The 19,075-nt window shown below is 43.3% G+C and overlaps 1 protein-coding gene across 2 annotated transcripts in view; it reads left to right on the top strand.

Annotated features, from left to right (window-relative positions):
• Positions 1–18,161, top strand: part of TMEM50B (transmembrane protein 50B) — a 49,521-nt gene extending 31,360 nt beyond the window's left edge. For both annotated transcript variants that reach the window (XM_040338904.1, XM_040338903.1), the window contains exons 5-7: positions 2,163–2,255; positions 10,737–10,794; positions 17,769–18,161. In XM_040338904.1, the coding sequence (XP_040194838.1) occupies positions 2,163–2,255; positions 10,737–10,794; positions 17,769–17,814 (197 nt within the window). In that variant the 3' untranslated portion in view covers positions 17,815–18,161. The remainder of the gene's footprint in view (positions 1–2,162; positions 2,256–10,736; positions 10,795–17,768) is intronic.
• Positions 18,162–19,075: the final 914 nt, after the last annotated feature.

Genomic DNA, 19,075 nt, shown 5'->3' with positions numbered 1-19,075 from the left:
TACGTCAATCAATTTGCCTGTGCATAGGAACGCCCACTCCCGCGGGATTCACTACCCGGAAGCCAGGGGGGAAAATAAAGATAGAACGGTATGTACGGCAAAAAAAAAAAAAAGATCAGCGTACAGTCAATGTCAGAATGGAGCTTAATGTAATGTTAGAATTTTTTTTTTTAGGGTGAACCCCCGCTTTAAAAATGCTTTTTTTTTTTTTATAAGTGATTACATAATCTCTGTTCTCAGCTCAGAAAGGGAATGATAGGCAGGCTGTGCTCCCAGCGCAGCCATAAAACTGACCACGCTTGGATGAATGTGCTGTCATGCTTAGCATGGTCAGTTTGAAATAGGAAATCAGAGGGACTGGCAGGATCACCAGGTATTTCACACAAAGGAAGCAATAGAAAGAAACAGGATACTTTATATATATATATATATATATATATATATATATATATATATATATACATACACCGTATATACTCAAGTATAAGCCGAGTTTTTCAGCACATTTTTTTGTGCTGAAAATGCCCCCCTCGGCTTATACTCAAGTCACCTTTTTGCGCCTGATCTCCCGGACTTTGGGGACCTGGTACCGGCCGGCTGTAGGTCCCCTGGACCCCAAACTTGGCACACATGTAGCCCCACTTTTTCTCTACAGCGTGCAAAGTTTGTTGTCCGGGGGACCTACGGCTGAGGAGCACCGATTTTTCAAAGCCAGGCACCCCTTACATAGACTCCCATGTTAAACGTCAGTCTAGGCATGGGCACAGTGAGGCATGGACACAGTGAGGCATGGGCACAGTGAGGCACAGTGAGACATGTAGATGGACACCCTAGGCTTATACTCGAGTCAATAAGTTTTCCCATTTTTTTTGTGGTAAAATTAGGTGCCTCGGCTTATATTCGTGTCGGCTTATACTCGAGTATGTACGGTATATAATATCTTTATTTAGGACAAAATAATATGCCATCATGAACATATCCATGGATGCAAAGTGGTAGAAACGTATACAGGTAGACATGTACAAAATGCAAGTGTATAGCATATAAGACAACTTGGCTATCAATCACGTTAAAGGGTTTGTAAAGGAATTTTTTTTTTATCTCAATCGCTTCCTTTACCTTAATGCAGTGCTGTTTTCATGTCCTCATTGTTCGTTTTTGCTCTCAAGTTGCTGTAATTCTTCTCTGATCTCCACACTTCCTGGTTGTCTGTTTCCTGATAACCACAGTATTGGGAGCTTTCTCTCTGTGGTCACTAATCAAGGAGGTGTGATTACTAAGATACGAAGAAAGAGGATGGATAGCCGCACTCCAATGACCAAACGGTTGTCTTTTATTCAAAAAAACACAGCAAGTACATCACTTCACAGGTGCAACAAAGGAACAGGTAGATAGCCGACGCGTTTTGCACTGAGCTAGTGCTTAATCATGGCCATGATTAAGCACTAGCTCAGTGCGAAACGCGTTGGCTATCTACCTGTTCCTTTGTTCCTCTTTCTTCGTATCTTATGCATGGTCAGTGCATTGCCAGCACCCACGGTATCCTGAGTCAGTCCATCTCTACATAGTGACCCACCTGGAGCGGTGATCCCTTCTCTTCTCTAGAGGTGTGATTACTGTGTGTCTAAAACCCCTCAGCACCAATCAGTTTTGTTTTCCAAACCATCACTGCCCTGTATTGGCTCTGTGGCTCTGTACAGCAGAGAAGCAGGAAACATCATGCAAAAACGAAACTAGAAACTGCAGGTTCATTATATGATTGATTTTTATCTATTTTAATCGTTTTTAAAAGGAATCTGTTAACTATTATGTCTCTATACCCTGTAAACAGTCATTTCAGCATACATTTTTTTTTATATATACAACTCCTTTAAGGAAATAAAGACAGCCCAATGGGCAAACTTATTGACCAATACGAATAAGGGCCCAGTCAGGTAAACCCAAAAGCAAGCCTAGACAGGCCGGTATAACTAAAATGCTTGGTTGACTACAGGATGGCCCTGCTGGCCCTCGGAGGAAGGGGCGCCCCGAAGGTCGCAGTCAAACCTCCTCCAGAATAGGATACTTTTTAACACAAGTACAACAGGCATATATCAGGATTATGAAATGTTGGGGTAATGTATTCTTAAAATGTGTGTAATGCTGTGATCTCTGTCTCACAGGAGCTCGGATCTGGCTATTCATCGGCTTCATGATGATGTTTGGGTCACTTATCGCCTCCATGTGGATCCTTTTTGGTGCCTATGTTACACAGAGTGAGTCCCCCTTTCCCATTGTTGGGTATAGCAACCCGTAAGACTGCAGCTGTCATCTGTCAGAGCCGGGCACATAATGAAAGCTACAGTCATTTTTGGTGGGGAATTTGTATACCTTTTACATGCATGACATAGAAATGTAGTATAACCAGTAGATTAAGCCGAAAGGATATAGAAATCCATGAAATTTTATTTTACTATGTGAAAATATATTGACACACAAGGGCCAGATCCTCAAAGAAGTTACGCTGGCGTATCTATTGATACACCGCGTATCTTCTATTTTGCTCCGGCGTATCTTTGTTTTGTATCCACAAAACAAGATACGCCTAAAGCTGTGCTAGATCCGACTGGCGTACGTCTTAGTACGCCGTCGGATCTAAGGTGCATTTTTATGCTGGCCGCTAGGTGGCGTTTCCGTCGATTTCTGCGTCGAGTATGCAAATTAGCTAGATACGCGAATCCACAAACGTACGTCCGGCCGGCGCATTTTTTTACGTTGTTTCCGTAAGGCTTTTTTCGGCGTATAGTTACCCCTGCTATATGAGGCGTGTCCTATGTTAAGTATGACCGTCGTTCCTGTGTCGAAATTTGAAAATTTTACGTCGTTTGCATAAGTCGTTCGCGAATAGGGCTTTGCGTAGAATGACGTTCACGTCGTAAGCATTGGCTTGTTTCGGGTTAATTTCGAGCATGCGCACTGGGATACCCCCACGGACGGCGCATGCGCCGTTCAAAAAAAACATCATTTACGTCAGGTCAAGACGTATTAACATAAAACACGCCCCCATCTCATACATTTGAATTGCCTGCCCTTACGCCGCCAAAGTTACACTGCGCCGCCGTAACTTACGGCGCAAATTCTTTCAGGATACAGAAAATACGCTGTAAGTTACGGCAGCGTAGTGTATCAGAGATACGCTACGCCGGCCGTAAAGAAGCGCCGAGGTACGTGGATCTGGCCCACAAGACTTTAAACATCACGTAAAAGAAATAGTCCTTCTGCCAATACAAAGACATAGAAGTTTCCTTTTGTATACCCCTTCATATATTTTAATATCTGAAAATTCTTCAACAAAGGGTGCAAGAGAAGGTTATCTGTCTTATACCAAAGTGAACTTATGTGTCTTTTTATTTTAGTAAGGACTCTGAGCAATTTCTTTTAGCCATGGCTCCCACCAGTGCGGCTTTGAAATCGCGCTACTTTAGCGTGATTTCAAAGCTGCAGATCAGTGTGCTTTGGATCGGTGACTTAATTTAGCAGAACTCACTGCAAGTCGCAATAAAATTGCAAAGAGGTAGTGCAGGAGCCTTTCTCAAAGTCACTCTGCTGCGACATGCGTCAAAACGATTTGGGGTGCAACTTGTCATGTGATTTTGAACTGTGAAATCTCATGACAAATCGCGGTGTGAAGTTTAAGTTGTCTTAAAATACATTTGGATACAGTACAAAGTATTGATATACTTTATACGTGTGTGTACAGTCAGGTACATAAATAATGGGACATCAACACAATTCTAATCTTTTTGGCTCTATACATCACCACAATGGATTTGAAATGAAACAAACAACTCAACTGTGCTTTAACTGTAGACTTTCAGCTTTAATTTGAGGGTATGTACATCCAAATCAGGTGAACGGTGTAGGAATTACAACAGTTTGTATATGTGCCTCCCACTTTTTAAGGACCAAAAGTAATGGGACAATTGGCTGCTCAGCTGTTCTATGGTCAGGTGTGTGTTATTCCCTCATTATCCCATTTACAAGGAGCAGATAAAAGGTCCAGAGTTCATTTCAAGTGTGCTATTTGCATTTGGAATCTGTTGCTGTCAACTCTCAATATGAGATCCAAAGAGCCGTCACTATCAGTGAAGAAAGCCATCATTGGGCTGAAAAAACAAAACAAACCTATCAGAGAGATGGCAAAAACATTAGGTGTGGCCAAATCAACTGTTTGGAACATCCTTAAAAAGAAAGAACGCACCGGTGAGGTCGGCAACACCAAAAGACCCGGAAGACCACGGAAAACAACTGTGGTGGATGACCGAATAATTATTTCCCTGGTGAAGAAAACACACTTCACAACAGTTGGCCAGATCAAGAACACTCTCCAGGAGGTAGGTGTATGTGTGTCAAAGTCAACAATCAAGAGAAGACTTCACCAGAGTGAATACAGAGGCCCGGATTTAGAAAGGATTTACGACGGCGTATCTCCAGATACGCCGTCGTAAGTCTGAATGTGAGGTGTCGTATCTCCGCGCCTGATTCAAAGAATCAGATACACCAGAATTTGTCTAAGATACGACTGACGTAAGTCTCTTACGCTGTCGTATCTTGGGTGCATATTTACGCTGGCCGCTAGGGGCGCTTCGGAATATTTCCGCGTTGAATGTGTAAATGAGGTAGATACGCCGATTCAGAAACGTACTTGCACCTGTCGGATTTAGCTACGCCATTTACGTAAGGCGTCGGTCCAGCGTAACTTTACCCCTCATAAAGCAGGGGGTAAGTCATATTAAGGTATGGACATCGGAAACGTCGGAACAGCGTCGTATTTTACGTTGTTTGCGTAAGTCGTCCGTGAATGGGGATGGGCGTCGACTAAACATTGAGCCGGCGTAACTTTGGGAGAAAATTTGACGTGATACTGAGCATGCGCCGTTCGTTAAGCGAGTCATTTACGTGGGGTCATGATTCGTTTCCATACAACACGCCCCCTACCAGCCTACTTTGAATTACGCGGGCTTACGCCGGCCCATACACGCTACGCTGCCGTAACTTCGGGCGCAAGTTCTTTCTGAATACAGTACTCTCCTCTCAAAGTTACGGCGGCATAGCGTATATGAGATACGCTACGCCCGCATATAGTTACGCTATTCTATCTAAATCCGGGCCAGAGTGTTCACCACAAGATGTAAACCATTGGTGAGCCTCAAAAACAGGAAGGCCAGATTAGAGTTTGCCAAACAACATCTAAAAAAGTCTTCACGGTTCTGGAACAACATCCTATGGACAGATGAAACCGAGATCAACTTGTACCAGAGTGATGGGAAGAGAAGAGTATGGAGAAGGAAAGGAACTGCTCATGATCCAAAGCATACCACCTCATCAGTGAAGCATGGTGGTGGTAGTGTCATGGCGTAGGCATGTATGGCTGCCAATGGAACTGGTTCTCTTGTATTCATTGATGATGTGACTGCTGACAAAAGCAGCAGGATGAATTCTGAAGTGTTTCGGGCAATATTATTATCGGCTCATATTCAGCCAAATGCTTCAGAACTCATTGGACGGCGCTTCACGGTGCAGATGGACAATAACCCGAAGCATACTGCAAAAGCAACCAAAGAGTTTTTTAAGAGAAAGAAGTGGAATGTTATGGCCAAATCAGTCACGTGACCTGAATCCGATGGAGCATGCATTTCACTGACTGAAGACAAAACTGAAGGGAAAATGCCCCAAGAACAAGCAGGAACTTGGCCTGGCCTGGCAGAGCATCACCAGGGATGAAACCCAGCATCTGGTGATGTCTATGCGTTTCCAGACTTCAGGCTGTAATTGACTACAAATGATTTGCAGCCAAGTATTAAAAAGTGAAAGTTTGATTTATGATTGTTAATCTGTCCCATTACTTTTGGTCCCTTAAAAAGTGAGAGGCACATATACAAACTGTTGTAATTCCTACACCGTTCACCTGATTTGGATGTAAATACCCTCAAATTAAAGCAGAAGGTCTGCAGTAAAAGCACATCTTCAATTCATTTCAAATCCATTGTGGTGATGTATAGAACCAAAAAGATTAGAATTGTGTTGATGTCCCAATATTTATGGCCCTGATTTACAGTATCTCACAAAAGTAAGTACACCCCTCACATTTTTGTAAATATTTTATTCTATCTTTTCATGTGACAACAATGAAGAATTGACACTTTGCTACAATGTTGTGTAGTGAGTGTACAGCTTGTATAACAGTGTAAATTTGCTGTCCCCCTCAACACACAGCCATTAATGTCTAAACCGTTGGCAATAAAGTGAGTACGCCCTTAAGGCAAAATGTCCAAATTGGGGCCAAAGTGTCACTATTTTGTGTGGCCTACATTATTTTCCAGCACTGCCTTAACCCTCTTGGGCATGAAGTTCACCAGAGCTTCACAGGTTGGCACTGGAGTCCTCTTCCACTCCTCCATGATGACATCACAGAGCTGGTGGATGGTAGAGACCTTGCGCTCCTCCACCTTCCGTTTTGAGGATTCCCCACAGATGCTCAACAGGGTTTAGGTCTGGAGACATGCTTGGCCAATCCATCACCTTTACCCTCAGCTACTTTAGCAAGGCAGTGGTCATCTTGGAGGTGTGTTTGGGGTTGTTATCATGTTGGAATACTGCCCTGTGGCCCAGTTTCCGAAGGGAGGGGATCATGCTCTGCTTCAGTATGTCACAGTACATGTTGGTATTCATGGTTCCCTCAATGAACTGTAGCTGATGTCATAACATCAGTTCCCGGTTTACTGGCATCTTAAAGGCGCCAGTTTTAAAAAATATTCAAAAACGTCAATCTTGACGAAGTGCAGAGGAGGGATTTGGGGTCTTATAGACCTCCGATCCCTCCATAAAGAGTACCTGTCACTGCCTATTACTGTCACAAGTGCTGTTTACATTCCTTGTGACAGCAATATCAGTGATAATAAAAAATGTGTACATTTTTTTTTTTTTTTAATGTACAGAATATTGGCACACAATATCGGCTATTGGCCCAAGAGGTGGCTGAAATATCGATATTGTATTGGTACCCGGAAAAACAATGCCGGTCGATCCCCAGTTTAATACATACACAGACCAAAACCTAAACTGACATTGTGGTGACCATGCCACCAAAAGAGAACATCAAACTATACCACACAGTATGACGTGAGATTCACATCACACTGTAGGGTGCAGACTTGAAAAGCTGGATGTAAAATAACCTTTTAGGCACCATTTCCGCTAGTGCGACTTTTAATGCGACCTTGGACACGTAACGTATCATGACAAGACACAGCCCACTGATTTTCTCATCTGTGCGACTCTGAAAATCAGCGACCTTAACCACTTAAGGACCGCCTCCTGAACATATACGTCGCAGAATGGTACGGCTGGGCACAAGCACGTACAGGTACGTCCTCTTTAATTACCCCGCCGCGGGTCGCGGGCACCGTCCTAAGCTCTGTGACTGCGGCCGCGGACCCGATCATCGCTGGAGTCCTGCGATCGGTTCCCGGAGCTGAAGAACGTGGAGAGCTGTGTGTAAACACAGTTTCCCCGTTCTTCACTGTGGCGCCGTCATTGATCGTGTGTTCCCTAATATAGGGTACCACAGTCAATGACGTCACACCTACAGCCACACCCCCCTACAGTTAGAAACACAGATGAGGTCACACTTAACCCCTTCAGCGCCCCCTTGTGGTTAACTCCCAATTTGCAATTGTCATTTTCACAGTAATCAGTGCATTTTTATTGCATTTTTTGCTGTGAAAATGACAATGGCCCCAAAAATGTGTCAAAATTGTCCGATGTGTCCGCCATAATGTCGCAGTCATGAAAAAAATCGCTGATCGCCGCCATTAGTAGTAAAAAAAAAAAAATTATTAAAAATTCAATAAAACTATCCCCTATTTTGTAAACGCTATAAATTTTGCGCAAACCAATCGATAAACACTTATTGCGTTTTTTTTTTTTTACCAAAAATAGGTAGAAGAATACGTATCGGCCTAAACCGAGGAAAACATTTTTTTTATATGTTTTTAGGGGATATTTATTATAGCAAAAAGTAAAAAATATTATTTTTTTTTCAAAATTTACGCTCTATTTTTGTTTATAGCGCAAAAAATAAAAACCGCAGAGGTGATCAAATACTACCAAAGGAAAGCTCTATTTGTGGGAAAAAAAGGACGCCAATTTTGTTTGGTAGCCACGTCGCATGACTGTGCTGTTGTCAGTTAAAGCGATGCAGTGCCGAATCGCAAAAACTGGCCAGGTCCTTTACCTGCCTAAAGGTCCGGGTCTTAAGTGGTTAAAAAGGAGCCTGCACTACTCTGATGCAACGTTTTGATGCAACCCCGATCTAAAAGATGTAAAGTTGGAATAAAGCTGCAGTCAAAGTCGCACTCTGGGTCACAATAGTGAACACCCGCATTTTCCAATTTGTAGATCTCTTTCAGGAAACTATACCTGTTGGCCAGTCCCATCAATTGTGTTTTCTTGTCCACTTGTTTTTCTAAAGCTATTTCTTATATTGTATTTATGTACTCTGTTTAGTAATCTGTTGTCTGCAGAATTACAGGATAGATTAATATTTCAACCATATTCTGTGACTCATCTGTGAATCTCGGGTCAGGTTTACTTTCACCTGAGAGAAGGAATTTTATAATCAATGTATGTTTCTGGGTGAGGCTGAGTTCATTGTGGACTTTGCGCTGATAGTCAGCTGTATTCATAGAGAATATTTACAATTGGCTTACACTCTATAGAAATATATAACATGTACTCTGTATATGGTCTTTAATCCAGATTTATGTTGCATTCCATTTTTTTCCCCTGTGAATGGTTAAAGGGGTTGTAAAGGTACAATTTTTTCCTAAATAGCTTCCTTTTCCTTAGTGCAGTCCTCTTTCACTTACCTCATCCTTCCATTTTGCTTTTAAATGTCATTATTTCTTCTGAGAAATCCTCACTTCCTGTTCTTCTGTCTGTAACTCCACACAGTAATGCAAGGCTTTCTCTTTGGTGTGGAGTGTCGTGCTCGACACTCCACACCAAGGAGAAAGCCTTGCATTACTGTGTGGAGTTACAGACAGAAGAACAGGAAGTGAGGATTTCTCAGAAGAAATAAGGACATATAAAAGCAAAATGGAAGGATGAGGTAAGTGAAGGAGGACTGCACTAAGGTAAAGGAAGATATTTAGGAAAATAAAATTGTACCTTTACAACCCCTTTTATGCATCCTATGCATTAAGGTGAAAGCAAACTGGCAATGACGGGCCCCCATCCCCCCCATTTTACTTACCTGAGCCCAGTTCATCTGCTGCGCTCGCCCCCGACGTCCTCTTCTTCACTCAGTCTGACCGTTAACTACTTGCCGACCAGCCGCCGTCATTTTACGGCGGCAGGTCGGCTCACCTGCGCGAGAGCCCGTAGCTATACGTCGGCTCTCGCGCAGGCCACCTGGGAGCGCGATCACCGCCGGGGCACACACGATCGCTCGTTACAGAGCGGGGACCGGGAGCTGTGTGTGTAAACACACAGCTCCCGGTCCTGTCAGGGAGAGAAATGCTGATCTTCCGTTCATACAATGTATGAACAGAAGATCAGTCATTTCCCCTAGTGAGGCCACCCCCCCCCCCTACAGTTAAAACACACTCAGGGAACAAACTTAACCCCTTCCCTGCCCCCTAGTGTTAACCCCTTCACTGCCAGTGGCATTTTTATAATAATCCAATGCATTTTTATAGCACTGATTGCTATAAAATGCCAATGGTGTCAAAAGTGTCCGAAGTGTTCGCCATAATGTCGCAGTACCGAAAAAAAATCGCTGATCGACCGCCATTACTAGTAAAAAAAAAATATTAATAAAAATGCCATAAAACTATCCCCTATTTTGTAAAGGCTATAACTTTTGCGCAAACCAATCAATAAACGCTTATTGCGATTTTTTTTTTTACGAAAAATATGTAGAAGAATACGTATTGGTCTAAACTGAGGAAAAAAAACGTTTTTTTATATATTTTTGGGGGATATTTATTATAGCAAAAAGTATTATTTTTTTTCAAAATTGTCGCTCTATTTTTGTTTATAGCGCAAAAACTAAAAACCGCAGAGGTGATCAAATACCACCAAAAGAAAGCTCTATTTGTGGGAAAAAAGGACGCCAATTTTGTTTGGGAGCCACGTCGCACGACCGCGCAATTGTCAGTTAAAGCGACGCAGTGCCGAATCGCAAAAAGTGCTCTGGTCTTTGACCAGCAATATGGTCCGGGGGTTAAGTGGTTAATTGGCTTCTAGACTGTAAGCTCTAACGAGTAGGGCCCTCTGATCCTTCCTGTATTGAATTGTATTGTAACTGTACTGTCTTCCCTGATGTTGTAAAGCGCTGCGCAAACTGTTGGTGCTATAAAAATTCTGTATAATAATATAATAATAATAGATTGGATGGATTGATAGCAGCGCAGCCATTGGCTTGCGCTGCTGTCAATCACATCCAATTACGCAGCGCTGCCGGCTGTGTCACGGGAGGGCGCCCGCAAGAACTAATTCCCATGGGAGAGAGATCCCATTAAGGGGGTTAGTTCTTGCGCGGAGGAGCCCCCAGAAGACCAGGATCGGGGCCACTCTGTGCAAAACAAGCTGCACAGTGGAGGTAAGTATGACATGCTTGTTATTTTATTTTTAAACGGGAACCTTTAGTGTCCCTTTTTAACATCTTTTTTATTCTCTGATTTATTCTCTAGATATTAATGTCTACCCCGGACTGGCTGTGTTTTTCCAGAACGCTTTAATATTTTTTAGGTAAGTTAAAGTTAACCCCTCCACACTTGTTTCAGCATCAATAAGCATCTTTGAACTACATTACAAAAATCATCAACGTTTCTCGCCCTATAGTTGCAATTTTCAGATTCCACTTCTTTGTCCAACTCCATGCTAAAGACGACCACCATATTGATTCCTGTATCGGTGGATGGCTTTGTGACCCTGATTTTTGAAGCCAACCTACCAGTGACACGTGGACCAGCACAGGCTTAAAGCGGAGTTCCACCCTAAAATGAAACTTCCGCTTTTCGTAATTCTCCCCCCCCCCCACATTTGGCACCTTTCAAGGGGGAACAGATTCCTGTATAACGCAGGTATTTGCTCCCACTTCCGGGAATAGATGGCCACAGTATCCACAGATATCTGTGCCATATCCGGCCCCTCCTCTGTCCCCCCTGCTGTCTTCTGACCATTCAGATTGCGCAGCGTGACTCGCGCATGCGCAGTAGGAAACCAGGAAGTGAATCTGCATGGCTTCACTTCCTGATTCCCTTACCGAAGATGGTGCAGCACCCAAGAGCCAACGGACAGATCGGCTTTAGGTGCTGACTTTGCGGGCGCCCTGGACAGGTAAGTGTCCATATTTTAAAAGTCAGCAGCTGCAGTATTTGTAGCTGCTGACTTAAAAAAAAAAATTGGGGGCAGAACGCCGCTTTAAGATCTGGAGTTCTTGCATGTAGTTAACATTTCGCCATAGGCTTGCGCACAGGGTGTGCCAGGTGTGCCCAGGCACACACTATTAACACTGTGCGGCACACCCCCTACTGCCCTGGCTCCCCCTCCTTCCCCCCACAGCACTGCCAGCTTCCCTCCTTTTCCCACTGGTTGTTGCTGTGGATGTTTTAGGATGAGTGTGGGAAGGAGCCAGTAAATATGCCATTTACCGGCCACTTCCCTTTCTGAATGAACATGAGTTCTGAATGAGTGATTGGTAGAGTGGGTTTGAGCTTTGGGGTGCACATCCTAATGCCAAAGGCTGCGCACACCTATGCATGTCGCCATAGCAACATGAGCTTTACGCGCGTGCAACATCAGCATACTGATTTCCATCATTTCCCATGATCTTGGGTAATCTCACAGTTCGGGTTCAGAAGCTGCCAGGACTGTTGATATCACCAATGCCTAAAGCTGCCCATACATTATACAGTTTTCTTATTTAATCTCATTTAGATTTACCTTCAACTATGTAGTGCAAGGGCCTGCCTGATTGCATACAAATTGAAAGTGTTTGGGATTGACCTCATATTATATGGTTTTGGTAAATCTAAAGGAAAATTGTATAGTGTATGGCCAGCCTAATAAGAGGTGGAAAGGGATAAATTGTAAGTCTGATTTTAGTGGAAAAACTAGATTTTCAAATGATAATGTAAAGTTTTAACCCCTCCACCGCCGTGCTATAGCCGAATGACGGCTACAGCACGGCCACATTTTGCCGGAAGGCCATCATAAGACATCCTCCCGTGTTCGTGCTGCCTGTGCACCCAATCACAACTGTTCACGATTTAAACAGGATTTGCCGGTTGAAAATAAAGATAGCGGCACTTCCACTCTTACACAGTGCAGGTGGTGTGGGTGATTTTTATTAAAAATTCCCCAAAAAATTAAGTACAGTTCTGCACACCTGTAACCCGTTTTCAGCAGACAGCGAGCTGAAGCCCGCAGCCGGCTGACGTCACAGACTTGGTCCAGGCTCCAGTAAGATTGCGACCATATGGTCTAGTTTCTGCCCACATGCCCAGACTGGCATTGGGCTCAGCCTCTTTGCAAGCCACTGAGAGCCTGAGCCAGCCGCTCCCGCCCCCTCCACAGCCCAGCGCTCCAGTGAGCACTGTTGGGGGGCAAAGCAAAGAGCCATTGACTGACAGTCGCCAGCTCTCTGCTCAGGGAGCTCTGAGAACCAAGCGATGATCGGGGGTGTTAGATCGCTCAGCTCTTAGTCTTCGAGCCGGCGAGGGACAGATGCAGCATAGGACCGATACTGCATCTACCGAATGACAGCTACAGCACGGCCACATTTTGCTGGAAGGCCATCATAAGACGTCCTCCCGTGTTCGTGCTGCCTGTGCGCCCAATCACAGCTGTTCACGATTTAAACAGGATTTGCCGGTTAAAAATAAAAAGATAGAGGCACTTCCAGAAAAAAAAAACAGCTCCTTTTTATTCTGCAAAAATAGGAATGAAAGACATGCCACACACACTCAACCCACAGAGGGTCAGCAGACGCGTTTCACACTCCTGTGCTTAATCATTTTGGCAAGTTTGCTGACCCTCCGTGGGTTGAGTGTGTGTGGCATGTCCTTCATTCCTATTGTCATAAAATAAAAGGAGCCTTTTTTATTTTCTGGAAGTGTCGCTATCTTTTTATTTTCTACCTGCATATGGGGTTTGCGGACCCAGGCGCAGGCACCCAGGATTTTTTGGCAGCTGAAGATCTCACAGGAAAGCCTTTGGAGTGATGCTCACCCTATTTGCCTTTCCCAGGATTTGCCAGTTATCGGCAATCCTCCCCTCATGCTGAGAGTGCGTAAGGAGAGGAGAGACATTCTGTATGTGAATGTGTCTACCTTGCATGTAGTTTATTGTACCATGTCAACTGGTATACTGTAATGTGTCTTTTTTTATGACAAGAGAAGCGAGACAAAAAACAGAAAATCCACACAGGGGACATGTGCACTGACAATCCAGTCTCCTGATTATCAGTGCAGCCCCAACAGTGCCCACCAGTGCTGCCAATCAGTGTCGCCTCATCGGCGCACATCAGTAAAGGAGAAAAATTACTTATTTACAACATTTTATAACAGAAACCAATGAAAACTTTATTTTATAAAATTTTCAGTCTTTGTTCATTTAGCAAAAATTAAAAAAACAGAGGTGAAAAAATATCACCAAAAGAAAGCTCTATCTGTCATTTAATTTGGTTACAGCATCGGATCACTGCACAATTGTCATTCAAAGCGCGAATTGGCCTGGGCACGAAGGGGGTAAAAGTGCACAGTAGGCAAGTGGTTAATAGATGCATTATATTGTGTTTTTTTCATAGAATAGGGTTCCATAGTTACATAGTAGGTGAGGTTGAAAAATGTCCATCAAGTCCAACCTGTGTGTGTGTGTGATTATATGTCCGTATTACATTATATATCCCTGTATGTTGTGGTCGTTCAGGTGCTTATCTAATAGTTTCTTGAAACTATCAATGCTCCCCGCTGAGACCACCGCCTGTGGAAGAGAATTCCACATCCTTGCTGCTCTTACAGTAAAGAACCCTCTACGTAGTTTAAGGCTAAATCTCTTTACTTCTAACGAGTTTTAACGAGTGGCCACGTGTCTTGTTAAACTCCCTATTGTGGGGTCACCAGTACGGTATTCATAAATTGAAATCGTATCCTCTCTCAAGTGTCTCTTCACCAGAGAGAATAAGTTCAGTGCTCACAACCTTTCCTCATAACTACAGTGGGGATCGAAAGTTTGGGCACCCCAGGTAAAAATTTGTATTAATGTGCATAACGAAGCCAAGGAAATAGAAAAAATCTCCAAAATGCATCAAATTACAGATTAGACATTCTTATAATATGTCAAAAAAAGTTAGATTTTATTTCCATCATTTACACTTTCAAAATTACAGAAAACAAAAAAATGGCGTCTGCAAAAGTTTGGGCAACCTGCAAAATTTATAGCATGCACTGCCCCCTTTGCAAAGCTGAGACCTGCCAGTGTCATGGATTGTTCTCAATCATCGTCTAGGAAGACCAGGTGATGTCAATCTCAAAGATTTTAAATGCCCAGACTCATCTGACCTTGCCCCAACAATCAGCACCATGGGTTCTTCTAAGCAGTTGTCTAGAAAACTGAAACTGAAAACAGTTGACGCTCACAAAGCTGGAGAAGGCTATAAGAAGATAGCAAAGCGTTTTCAGATGTCAATATCCTCTGTTCGGAATGTAATTAAGAAATGGCAGTCATCAGGAACAGTGGAAGTTAAAGCAAGATCTGGAAGACCAAGAAAAATATCAGACAGAACAGCTCGCAGGATTGTGAGAAAAGCAATTCAAAACCCATGTTTGACTGCACGATCCCTCCAGAAAGATCTGGCAGACACTGGAGTTGTGGTACACTATTCCACTATAAAGAGATACTTGTACAAATATGGTCTTCATGGAAGAGTCATCAGAAGAAAACCTCTTCTACGTTCTCACCACAAAAATCAGCGTTTGAACTTTGCAAATGAACATATAGACAAGCCTGATGCATTTTGGAAACAAGTTCTGTGGACTGATGAGGTTAAAATAGAACTTTTTGGCCGGAATGAGCAAAGGTACGTTTGGAGAAGAAAGGGCACAGAATTTAATGAAAAGAACCTCTGTCCAACTGTTAAGCATGGGGGTGGATCAATCATGCTTTGGGGTTGTATTGCAGCCAGTGGCAGAGGGAACATTTCAAGAGTAGAAGAAAAATGGATTCAATAAAATTTCAGCAAATTTTGGATGGTAACTTGATGCCATCTGTGAAAAAGCTGAAGTTAAAGAGAGGATGGCTTCTACAAATGGATAATGATCCTAAACACACCTCAAAATCCACAGGGGATTACATCAAGAGGCGTAAACTGATAGTTTTGCCATGGCCTTCACAATCTCCTGACCTCAACATAATTGAAAATCTATGGATAGACCTTAAAAGAGCAGTGCGTGACAGACAGCCCAGAGATCTCTAAGAACTGGAAGACTTTTGTAAGGAAGAATGGGCAAAGATACCTCAAACAAGAATTGAAAGACTCTTGGCTGGCTACAAAAAGCGTTTGCAAGCTGTGATACTTGCCAAAGGGGGCAGTACAAGATATTAACTCTGCAGGGTGCCCAAACTTTTGCAGACGCCATTTTTTTTGTTTTCTGTAATTTTGAAAGTGTAAAGGATGGAAATAAAATCTAACTTTTTTTGACATATTATAAGAATGTCTAATCTGTAATTCGATGCCTTTTGGAGATTTTTCCATCTTTCCTTGGCTTCGTTATGCACATTAATACAAATTTTTACCTGGGGTGCCCAAACTTTCGACCCCCACTGTAATATCCTCCAGACCATTTATTAGCTTTGTTGCCCTTCATTGTACTCGCTCCATTTCCAGTGCATCCTTCCTGAGGACTGGTGCCCAGAACTGGACAGCATACTACAGGTGCGGCCGGACCAGAGTTTTGTTGAGCGGGAGAATTATCGTTTTATCTCTGGAGTTAATCTCCTTTTTAATGCATGCCAATATTCTGTTTGCTTTGTTAGCAGGAGCTTGGCATTACATGCCATTGCTGAGCCTATCATCTACTAGGACCCCCAGGTCCTTTTCCGTGATAGATTCCTAGGGTGAAAGTATTCGCAATGTGGTTCTAATGGCATGCTGGCAGTGAAATAGGCTTTTCTACTGGCTGTGGCTGTTTTCCTAAGAAAACAAACTATAATGCCCTGTACACACGATAGGTTAGTCTGATGAAAACGATCTGATGGACCGTTTTCATCAGACCAAACCGATCGTGTGTGGGCCCCATCGGTTATTTATCCATAGGTTAAAAAAATAGGAACTTGTTTTAAAATCATCTGATGGATACCTAACCGATAGTAAAAAAAACGATCGTCTGTAGGCACGTCCATCGGTTAAAAATCCACGCATGCTCAGAATAAAGTCGACGCATGCTTGGAAGCATTGAACTTCATTTTTTTCAGCACGTCGTTGTGTTTTACATCACCGCGTTCTGACACGATCGTTTTTTTAACTGATGGTGTGTAGGCAAGACTGATCATCAGTCAGCTTCATCGGATAACTGATGGAAAAATCCATCAGACCGTTTTCATCAGACTAACCTATCGTGTGTACAGGGCATAATGCCGCGTACACACGATCATTTTTCAGCATGAAAGAAAACGTTGTTTTTCAGCATGTCTAAAAAATGAAGTTTTCCCAACTTCATCATTAAAAAGACGTTGCCCACACACCATCTTTTTTTAAAAATTATCTAGCAAAGCGCGGTGACGTACGACGGCACTCTGAAGGGGAAGTTCCATTCGCCTTTGGGCTGCTTTAGTTGATCCCATGTTAGTAAAATACGATTCTCGCTTTTCTGTCTGTTACAGCGTGATGAATGTGCTTACTCCATTATGAACGGTAGTTTTACCAGAACGAGCGCTCCCGTCTCATAACTTGCCGCTTCGGGTATGCAAATTAGCACTTACGGAGATCCACAAAGCTTTTCAGCTTCGTTTTTTCTCCGTAAGTTTTAGTTTGCATACGCAAAATTAGGGCTGCTTTTACAAGGTGTAAAGTTAGTACACCATGTAAAAGCAGACCTTTCTGTCCAGCAACGCGATTTTTTTTTTAATTTTTAATTTTTTTTTTCCCGCCGTATCTTTTTTTTTTTTCCCGACGCAACTTTATTGACCCGTCGCAATCCACAAAGCTCGACGTAACGTAATTTCGCGCTATACACGTCGGGAAAATGACGTCACGAGCATGCGCAGTACGGCCGGCGTGGGAGCGCGCCTATTTTAAATGGGAATCGCCCCCATTACAATAGGAACGCCTTGCGCCGGCGGAATTTAAGTTACACAGCCCAAAATTTCTAGGTAAGTGCTTTGTGGATCGGGCACTTAGGTAGAAATTTTAGGGCAGTGTAACTTAAATGGAAAAAAATAAGTTAGGCACGATCTTTGTGGATTTGGCCCTTAGTGAACATTTATGAATGAATGAAAAACTTATATAGCGCGGCACATGCAAACTGAATCGCCTCTGGGCGCTTGTTGTTCCTGTCTCTTTTGGTATCAAAAGAGATGAGTTTTGATCTTTCTTCTGAATGCTAAGTGATTTTCCTCCAACCGAATGCTGGTTGGTAGAGCGTTCCATAGTCTGGGACCCTGGACCGCGAATCTTCTTTCTCCACTTTGACCTTTTTTTTTTTTTTTACTTTCTCCTGCAGCACTCTCATCTACAAGTTTGGAAGAACAGAAGAATTATGGTCCTGAAAGATAGAATTTCATCTGTTTTTCCTGGTTTGACTGTTTTTTTTTGCTGGTTAATGTTTATACATATCCGTTTATTTAAAACATTTATAGCCTCAGTTTTTAGCACAATCTCCAGCGAGGCAGAGAGTCATTTTACAACACCTTAGAATTGCCTGCTGTATCTCTGATGAGCTGGATCCTGTAATTTATTTTTTTATGAAGACCTGTGTTCAGAGGATGAAATGTCCTGCAGTTCATGACGTGGTTATTCATTTTCCAGCAGAGGGGGTCATTTAAAGCAGTGGTCATCAACCCTGTCGTCAGGGCCCACTAACAGGCCACGTTTGCAAGATAACTGAAATACATGACAGGTGATATAATTTGCTGCTCAGTCTGCATCTCCCCAAGGTAATACATAAAACCTGGCCTGTTAGTGGGCCCTGAGGACAAGGTTGATGACCACTGATGTAAAGGATCAATACATCCAAAGGTGATAATTTAGTTCTAGGTAGATTGGGTCATGTCTTGACTTTTTGTATATGGCCCGGTTCACATTTGTGTGGTGCGTTTTTAGGTGCATTTTCCATGCGTTACCATTGAACTCTATAACTTGCGTTTTGATGACAACTCATGATCGCAGCAAGCTGAATTTTTTTAATGACCTCAGCACTTTGGGTCGTTCAGCACAAGTTGATGGCTGTAGCAGCCACAGAAGCTTGTGCTTGTTTTCTTCAGCTGGCTCCTTGCTTTAAAGTCAAAGTGATCTCTTTCACAGTGCAGGTGGTGGGGGTGATTTTTATTAAAAATTCCCCAAACAATTAAGTACAGCCAAAGCTTGTTTGGCTGTACTTCTCCTGTGGATCATAGGAGTGCAGTTCGTTTTGCACTCCTGTAACCCGTTTTCAGCAGACAGCGAGCTGAAGCCGGCTGACGTCCGCAGCCGGCTAACATCACAGACTTGGTCCAGGCTCCAGTAAGATTGCGACCATATGGTCTGGTTTCTGCCCACATGCCCAGACTGGCATTCGGCTCAGCCTCTTTGCAAGCCACTGAGAGCCTGAGCCAGCCACTCCCACCCCCTCCACAGCCCAACGTTCCAGTGAGCACTGTTGGGGGGCAAAGCAAAGAGCCATTGATTGACAGTCGCCAGCTCTCTGCTCAGGGAGCTCTGAGAACCAAGCGATGATCGGGGGTGTTAGATCGCTTAGTTTTCAGTCTTCAAGCCGGCGAGGGACAGATGCAGCATCGGACCGCTACTGCATCTACCCAAGTATGATTCCCA

This window comes from Rana temporaria, chromosome 2 (assembly GCF_905171775.1).
Source record: "Rana temporaria chromosome 2, aRanTem1.1, whole genome shotgun sequence".
In the NCBI taxonomy this organism is placed as follows: Eukaryota; Metazoa; Chordata; class Amphibia; order Anura; family Ranidae; genus Rana; species Rana temporaria.
Note: the sequence above shows the minus strand (reverse complement) of the source record. Positions and strands in the feature narration are given on the sequence as shown.